The sequence below is a fragment of the Morone saxatilis genome, unplaced genomic scaffold (assembly GCF_004916995.1).
Source record: "Morone saxatilis isolate NCDOM2014 unplaced genomic scaffold, NCSU_SB_2.0 Contig8, whole genome shotgun sequence".
In the NCBI taxonomy this organism is placed as follows: domain Eukaryota; kingdom Metazoa; phylum Chordata; class Actinopteri; family Moronidae; genus Morone; species Morone saxatilis.
In genome coordinates, this window is record NW_023340257.1 from 4,385,241 (window position 1) to 4,394,436 (window position 9,196).

At 41.3% G+C, this 9,196-nt stretch overlaps 1 protein-coding gene across 2 annotated transcripts; it reads left to right on the plus strand.

Moving 5' to 3' along the window:
* The first annotated feature begins 4,306 nt into the window (after positions 1 to 4,306).
* LOC118341830 (homeobox protein otx5-like) lies at positions 4,307 to 6,714 on the plus strand. Of its 2 annotated transcripts, none has more exons than XM_035680227.1 (3): positions 4,307 to 4,406; positions 5,553 to 5,722; positions 6,076 to 6,714. In XM_035680227.1, the coding sequence occupies exons 1-3, from the start codon at positions 4,307 to 4,309 to the stop codon at positions 6,712 to 6,714; spliced, it is 909 nt and encodes a 302-aa protein (XP_035536120.1). The 2 variants fall into 2 exon arrangements, with proteins under 2 accessions (XP_035536120.1, XP_035536121.1); XM_035680228.1 differs by having other exon boundaries at positions 5,571 to 5,722.
* The last annotated feature ends 2,482 nt before the right edge of the window (positions 6,715 to 9,196 follow it).

The following is a 9,196-nucleotide window of genomic DNA, read 5'->3' on the forward strand; positions in this document are numbered from 1 at the left end:
GGTTTTTGGTTTATGTCATGTCAATCATTCAATAATGAAGACACGAACATAAATGATTAGAATTCTTTTCTCTTTTTACGTTTTCATCATCTGCAGCACACATAAGCTGCGGATTGCAATCAAATGCACACAACAAAGGCTGGTTTATCAGGGAGGATGCTGGGAAAATTTTGTTTCATTACTGTCATTTTTTTTCTATCAAACAAAAGAGAAAGAACAATCCAGGCCTTTAGTTTCTGTTAATAAAAAGGGCCCAGGAAGCTTCATCGCAGTGATGATTGTGTTATATGTCTGAGTGAAACTTCATTTCAATTTCAATTTGAACGTCTTCTTTTATTTTTGATCTTTTGAAGTGGTTGTACAATTGATTGAACAGTAATGACACAGTCAGTATCACACACATATGCATCCATCCACTGACCGAGGAAGACTGTGTGAGCATTTTTCCTTTTTTTACTATAACTGTCTTGACAAATGAGTTTGCTCTCTGCCTCTTAGTTCATCGAAGGACGCGTGGATTCACGTTTGCTAATGAAATGGGTTGAGAGAAATAGTGGAGCATATGGGCAAATGTTCTCCAACAAAGTGGGATGGAAGTTAAGGTCAACAAGGGGAATAAAAGAGTTTGGAGAAAATGAAAACTAAATGAAAATACAATGGCTGTGTTTGCCTCTGGGACGTGTATGCGTGCTTGTTTCAAAATGGGATGTTTATGAAATGCTGCGTCTGTGTGTGTGTGTGTGTGTGTGTGTGTGTGTGTGTGTAGGAGTATAGATTAGATGTACTAAGCCTCTTATGTGCTGGTTGTCCTTAATTTGCGTCTGCTCTGGGTCCTAGTGCGTCTAACCTACCAGCAGTCCTTCATCACAGAGCAATTTCCACAGAAACGAGCCAGAGCATCACATGTCATGCAACAATGAAATGTATAGTTTTGTTCTTAAAGAGCATTAATATATAGTACTTATCATAGGCCGTGCCTATATATGAATACATACAAATATGTGCATGTGAAAAAAATAGAGGATTAAACTTTTAAAAACGAAATTACTTGGAGGGGAAAGGATGACTGAGATGAGTAAAACTGAACAAATTAGAAAAACAATGTTATTAAGCCATTTTGCAAATGGCTGCTTTATTGGAAGCCACGAATGCAGAGTTGTGTGTTGATATTAATTAGTTGAACAAATCACTGTGTTTCTATAACATCTCTATAGGAACTTTCTTACACTATAGCAACAGTGGCTGCTCAGTGCTTATTGGTAGTGTGTAACAACAGTACTTCTATAGGAATTTAGAGTGTAATTTAAATGTATAATTAATCACTTACATTGTGAGAGATTGTACAGTTACTCAAGAACAACAATTATACCCTGTTTGTTTTTGATATTTTACAATGTAATAATTTAGAGCCATAAAAAGAGCCAGAGATAAATGTATCATGTTTTATTGGCCACGGTTACAGGCCTATTACCCAAATTTAATGGTGGATTTTTCTGTTCCCAGAATATAATACTGGATTGATCATGGATTAGGATAATAATTTATACAGTATCTTGTATTATTGTTAATGTATTATTTAAAAGAAAACGTAACGACGCTTAAAAACAGATAAGTAAAAATACATTTATTATGGCCCAAAACTATGAACATATAAAGTCAAATATTTGTTGAAATATAAAGAATAAATGTGTTACAATAAATACAATATGAAACAACAGAGGAGTCTGAGGGAAGCAGGTGCGTGAAGTGTGCGCGTGCACAGCAGGGTAGCGCGCAGTGTCGCGCGCTCTGAGGCATATCTGAGGTCTCTCGCTATTCCCGCCGTTTGTTTTTTGTTTTTTTTCTCTTTCTGTCAGTCGGAGGTCTCGAGACATGCTTGTCGTCGGACTCCCCACAGTTAGCTCGAGCGGGCCTACACGACCCGCTGGTGGCTAGTTTAGTTCAAGCTGCGCGAGCTCCAACAACAAAACAGCAGTAAACAAACAAACAAACAAACAAGGCGTACCTGGATGTGTGCAGGTGAGGCGTCCACTGGAGACAGGAGGTATCCAAACGCCAACAACACACACACACACACACACACACACACACAGGCCTCCCCTGAAACAGCTTCACACACTCTCTCCTCAGCAGGTGAAGACATTTTATTTAGAAACGTTCAAACACGCCGGTAAAGTCTCTCTGTCGCTCTGTGTGTGTCTTTATATCTCCGCTTTGGCTTTACAGAGCTAGATAAACCCCTTATACAGTTTGGGCTGTAGCTACATGGGTCTGTGTGTGTGTGCGTGTGTGTGTGTGTGTGTGTGTGTGGATTTTAAACTATAAGAAATCCGATTCAATTAACAAGCGCAGAGAATCGGCTTTGGACACTGTGAAATTGTCTCGCAGCAGAGGATGGCACAGGCCAAACAGGAGGGAAGAGACACGAACACACACCGGGTCTGACCAGGGAAAGACTAGGCCTCACCTACAATATCTTTTTCTATTTTTTTTAATTAATAAGACTGTAAAACAAAATTACATTTAATTACAACCATCCTCAAATCGGACGTTTGGACCAAGATTGAATGCGGAAATACGTGTGAGAGCTGAAAGGCTAAAAAAAACCCTTCTAAAACAAACAAACAAACAAACCAAACAAATAAAACCAAACACCTCTCCTCTGATGTTTAATTATTAACAGTTCAGTTATTTTACATTTTATTTTAGTGGACCAATGGCCTACCTGTTGTCATTACTTTATTATTATTATTAGTTTTATATCAAATATATGATGCACATTATACATTTATAATAGTCTACAAATAAATGATGTAGCCTAATTCAAACTCTAATGATATAGGACAACAACAACATATTATTATTATTTTTATTATTATGATTATTATTATTATTATTATTATTGTTGTTGTTGTTAGTGACTGTAGTGAATGAATGGATGAATGGGCCGGAGGGAGCATGTTGGGGATCAGAAGGGGATTTAATAGCAGAACAACGCGGTCTTTGTGCTGCCTTTAATCCGGCCTGTACCCCCTTCTCTGCCTCCCAGTGGCTCTACCTCTGCCTCCACACTCAGGAAGAGTCGCCCAATTATTTTAGGAGGCCAATTTTCGAAAATGGTTCCTAACAATAAAACCTGGAGAAGACTAAGATGGTTACTGGGGTTCTCTCAGAGCAGAGGACGACCTATAGCATCCATCTTTCATCTGTAGGAAGTCAACTCCCCAAGTGCACCTTTATGGACGGACTTTAGTTCCGTCTTCATTTCTTTCTTTTTAATTATTGTGTTTTTCGAATTCATTTGTACTAGTTATATGTAGGCTACGTGTCAACAGGTGTCAGCCACAACAACATGTTGCATCATAGCGTAAACAAATATAAACATAAGAAACACATTAAATAAAGCCTGGAACTCTATAAGAGGCATATTCTTCTTATCCTCCTATACATTTCATATTACAGGCCCAAGAGGGATACATAATGACGGTGTGTGCGCGTGTGTGTGTGCGCGCGCGCGTTGGCTTGAGCGAAGAGAGAGAGAGAGAGGGAGAGAGAGAAAGAGAGAGAGGGAGGGCTCTGGGTGTCTACTTGGGTAAGAAGTTACTTCTAATTAGCCAGCCTCTTCTTGCTCGCCTCACTTGTCCACTCTGCAGATCCAGATCCTCTCCTCAGGGACCAGGGACCGTCAGAGGCCCCATCAGACCGCAGACAGCCGAACTGTTGTGGAGCTGCTGCTTTTGCCACCTTTTCACCCGGCGACGTCGGTGCGCACCGCAATTACGCACGACTTGGATGGAGAACCTGCATCATAGCACGGCTCTTATTTAGTCAGCCTTTATCGTTTTTAAAAAAAAATACTGTCTTGGGTTGATTTGAGTTGTTGTTGTTGTCCTCATTGTCTGCAAAGAGAACACATAGAATATACACCTCGTCGCTAAATCAGCGGGGTTTTTACGCGTCAGGTTAACGCAGGTGTTTAGGCGCACGTCGGTCCTTGGACAGTTGGACCCACAGGTGCCCGGTTCCACGGCACTGAGTCAGAGCAGCATACAGAGGTAGGAAAGGAGAAGGCCAGCAAGGAAATATCAAAAACAACAAACAAAGTGACAAACAACCCAGGCTAAAAGAAAAACAGAGAGGGAGGGAGTGACAGAAAAAAAAAAAAACTAGAGAGAGAGAGAGAGAGAGAGAGAGAGAGAGAGAGAGAGACACCCCCTGGAGACTAGCTAGGAGACCCGGCCCCCGGTCTGAGAGAAGGAGAGAGAGAGTGAGGGAGTGAGGGAGTGTTTTAAAGCCGGCAGGAGGCATGATGTCCTACATTAAGCAACCCCATTACGCCGTGAACGGGTTAACGCTGTCCGGCCCGGGCATGGATCTGCTCCACTCCGCCGCCGTTGGATACCCCAGTAAGTAATGACCTGTTACCTTAGGACTCTATGCTTTTTACCATAATATCAACCTGTCTTTTCATTGTTGTTTTGTTTGAAAAAAGTTTATTTTTAAATGCAGAAACCGAAAGAATTCACAAAATCCTCTTCTATCTTTCTAATAATCAGTAACAAAAAAAAAAGTCAAATTCACTTGAATGTCATTTTTTAAATGCAGCTAAGGTTGTGCTTTATGATTCTAAATATATGTCTCTGATTCTTCAGCCATCAGAACATGTGTTCACTTGACCTATAAGTTCTGCGGATTATAGAGTCAAAAAACAATAAAAAGTGTGTGTGAATGGAAACGCAGCCTGTTCTCACACAGACTTAACACCAAACAGACTCCAAGCTGTTGATCTGATCATGTAACCTATTTACAAAATGATGCTCATTGTATTTTATTTTGGGCCGTAATGTTTTTCATGAATGGACACTTCTTATATTGTTCGGATGGCCTGATCAGCATCTGTCATCCTTCAGAGGAGAGTTTGAATGAAATGATGCCGAGGTTTGGCACTGGTGACAGAAGGCGTGTTACAAAGCTTGGCCTTCGGGAGGCAGATTAGAGTTTGAATCAACGAGTTAAGACCATTTTTAAAATTCACAATCAGTGCTTCGGAATGATTTTCGTTTATTCACCTTGAAGATTTCGATTCAAAATGTCTCATTTATGAAAGATAAAACCATACGACCTTTTTATTCGATCCGATAAAAGACAGCCCATTTCCTCTGGCCCGGTGAAAATGATCGACTACAATTGATTAAATGTATTAACTTCAAACAAATAATACCTAACAAATATATATCGACATTCAGCTGATCAAATCGACACCCAGCTTTATTGTTTGCGAATTCAACAGAAATAACTCATTTTCATGATTCATATGCAATCACTGATCACATGAATGACCTTACTTTAATAATGCGTTATGGGATTTTAATAGCCTAATATAGATTGATATTTCCAGCCTATCTGTCTGTTGAATTGTGTGTTAAATGTTTGAACACAGATCTCATGGCAGCTACAGCGCTATCTTTTAAATGCCAACATAATAAAAACACCGCATGTCTAATACTACTACTACTACTAATAATACTAATAATAAAAATAATAATAATCAGGTGATTATTTTTTTGCAGGCACCCCGCGTAAACAGCGCCGGGAGCGCACCACCTTCACACGCGCACAGCTGGACATCCTCGAGGCTCTGTTTGCCAAAACCCGCTACCCAGACATCTTCATGAGGGAGGAGGTGGCCCTCAAGATCAACCTGCCCGAGTCCCGAGTCCAGGTGACACATTACAAACCAACAGCCCATACAGAGTGGGCTTTTAGCATTAGGTTGCATGTATAGTATTTTGATGCAAACAAATATTAACTGGCATGTTGAAAGAAGAAAACTGTGTGTGTGTGTGTGTGTGTGTGAGAGAGAGAGAGAGAGAGATAACAGGTTTACACACAATAGAAGCTTTTACACTTTGAATGTTTTAATTGCATTGTATTTACTGTTTCTTATTCTTATTAGTATTATTATTATTTGTATTATTCTTATTATTATTATTATTATTATTAGCATTCTAATTATTAATGAAGTAGTGATTTTAGAATGACGCTCCTCTCTGATGCACCTCTGCCATCCTCCAGGTCTGGTTCAAGAACCGTCGTGCCAAGTGCCGCCAGCAGCAGCAGCAGAGCACGGGCCAGTCCAAACCCCGGCCCCCTAAAAAGAAGGCATCCCCTGCTCGTGATGCCAACACTGAAGCCAGTGCCAACCCCAGCAATGGACCCTACAGCCCTCCACCTCCTCCTCCAGGCACCGCCATCACCCCCAGCTCCAGCTCTGCTAGCGCCACGGTGTCCATCTGGAGCCCAGCTTCCATCTCCCCGCTGCCAGACCCCCTGTCTGCCTCCACCACCCCCTGCATGCAGCGCACCACCTCCTACCCCATGACCTACACCCAGGCCCCGGCCTACAGCCAGAGCTACGCAGGCTCCTCCTCCTACTTCACTGGCCTGGACTGTAGCTCCTACCTGTCCCCCATGCACCCACAGCTGTCGGGCACCGGAGGCGCCCTGAGCCCCATCACAGCCTCCTCGATGGGTGGGCCCCTCAGCCAGTCCCCAGCCTCGCTCTCCTCCCAGGGCTACACGGCCGCCTCGCTGGGCTTTGGAGCCGTCGACTGTCTAGACTACAAGGACCAAGCTGCCTGGAAGCTCAATTTCAATGCCACTGACTGTCTGGACTACAAAGACCAGAACTCCTGGAAGTTCCAGGTCTTGTAAAGTGGGAGGTGGGGAGGGAAGGGGATAGGGGAAGAAGTGAGAAATTGAAGTAGGGTGAATAACCCAATATTACTGTTGGTGTGTTTTAGAGGAAGGAAGAGACCTTGGGACACATAAATCAATTAATCATATCAGTTGAAGAACGAATCAGCTGAAATAATGTCTTCAGTTTTTCTTTTCAAAACAATATGTGTGGAAGTAAACTGACCTGTTGACGCTTGGCTCGGTGATTGTAACAAGGAGATAACAGTAGTGTTTCTAAGTTAAGCAACATAGAAATCAGCCTTGAAATCAAGAAATGGCTGCGTAAAAGCAATATGTGTACAATAAAATCAAATTAGTGAGAAAGAACAACAGCTGGATTAGAGACTATTGTTGTAATTTAAATACAGTCTGACTATATTACTGATGACAAGAGAATTTAAAGTGAACGTGCATAAACGAAGGAGGCTACTTGTCCCATGCTGAAAGCATCCTTTTGATTTATGACTCAGTAGTTTTGGTTTATAGAAATCTAATTTGTTTGATAGAGCTGATTTCAGAAACTGTCTGACTGGCCTTGACTTAGACCACATTTGAAGCAGAGCTTTTTTTTTTGTTTAACTGCCACAGCACAACAGTTCAGTGACATACAATTTTGCCGCATAGACAGCCTTGAAATCGACGCGATAAAGCACTGACGAGAGCCCAAGCTCATGTTTATTTCTTCCTTCTAGACTTTGTCTTGTATTTTCTGTGATGTTATTTCTTTTATGAAGCTGCTTTTCATCAGCGAGCTGACTCAAAAAGCTTTGAGCCAAACAACTCAACTAACCCAAACCGACACCTTCAGGAGGCGTCGCTACAGGGTGGCCACTCATTTAATACAGTGTGAAAAATACTTAGCAGAAAGAAGCTGATGATTCCCAGTAGCCTTGTATGATACTGACCCTCTGCAGCCTGTGTGTGATACAAGCGGAGGGGGTAGAGTTGGTCACTGAAGTGACTGCAGTACAAACTTGTTGCCTTTGAGCATGGTTGACAATCATTAGCAGAATGGCTCGTACATTGTTAGTTTAATAGGATCACTTCCAGACTATTTGGGCAACAATGGTCTCGTTGTGGCTATTGGCAGCCGAGTACTTTCCCCCCACTCCATCTCACAGTGTTTGCATGAGGGTAGCAGATTGTTGAAGCAGTTCTTGAATTACTTTATTTGAAACTTTTTAGCTGATAAACTGCTCCAGTGAGGTATTTGATGGGAGAGAAGACTGCGCCAGAGAAAGGGAAGGGACTGGTCCGCCATGCAGCCCCCCCTTTGCACAGAGAGTTTGGTGCCTCTCTCAACTCCAACCTGTAAAGATGTGATGGGTACCACTTTATGTGTTTGATGTATCATTTGATTTTTTTTTCTTTTTGTATTAGAATTAAACAATATTATGTTTCTTTAAAAAAAAATTGTGAATTCGTTGAAGTAAAAATTGTGGTAATTTGTTTTGAAGTTGATATTATTATCAGTATTATTGCTATCATTAATATTATGTCTCCAGCTGACATGGACATTGTTCTTTTGTAAATATTAAAACTTGAAAATGCAATCATGTCTGGTAGCAGCGACGAGTTGTTACGCAGGCGCTCCACCCAACAGAATCTTTCTCTTTCTTACTTTCTAGAAAACTGCCAACTTTGTATTTTTTCTGTTTATATTTTTCTGGTTTCTGCTTCTTCTTTTTTTTCAAACTCAGGGGTTTATCCAGTAAAAGTAGCAGTAATAGGATACAATGCTGTTTATGCTTCTTAATCATTTACTGTACTTTTATCTTTTGCATTACTATAATCTTCTCTGCTTATTTTTCTGACATTATTTTGTATATTTCATTTGTCTCCTGTGTTCCACCAGTCTCACCACTACCATGCTAGATAGCTATGATGTTTCTGAGACATTAAACGACTTCATTAAAATTCATTGTGTTCTGTAAGTGATTGGATTTGAGTGTTTACTTGCTGAATGATGTCAGTGTTGAGTCAAGGTAATGCTACACCTGTGACATGTGTTATTCTTCCATACCTCTGCAGTAGGAGAAAAAGGGAGTGTCGGACATCCAGAGAGGGGAGATTGGGAATCAGTTTCTGGGAGCGTTCCACTAATCCATACAAGAGGTTGAGTGGGTATAAGGCAGAGATGAGAGGGAACAGGGCAGAGAGGACAGAAAACAGATTAGATCTAACAATAATACTGAGTCCCACCGCTCCCGCCAGCCCCAAACTGAAGTACGAGATGGGCAGATTATTTTGGATTGCTGAATGTTTCTGTGTGTTGCATCAACCGATGGACCAGGGGGTCAGTGCCACGGGCACTGGATGAAAGGTTTTAGCTCATGGTGAGATGCTTGATATCTTGAAACAAGGCTGTGGGTCTTGAATCACAATAAACAATACACCTATGAGAGAAAATGTGTTTTACTCATGATGAATGGTCCAACCCTACATGTGATAGTGCCAA

Coding starts and splice junctions, on each gene's coding strand:
- LOC118341830 (XM_035680227.1), top strand. CDS start 4,307: ATGATGTCCTACATTAAGCAACCCCATTACGCCGTGAACGGGTTAACG. Junction 4,407..5,552: donor CGCCGCCGTTGGATACCCCA/GTAAGTAATGAC, acceptor AATAATAATCAG/GTGATTATTTTTTTGCAGGC. Junction 5,723..6,075: donor TGCCCGAGTCCCGAGTCCAG/GTGACACATTAC, acceptor GCCATCCTCCAG/GTCTGGTTCAAGAACCGTCG.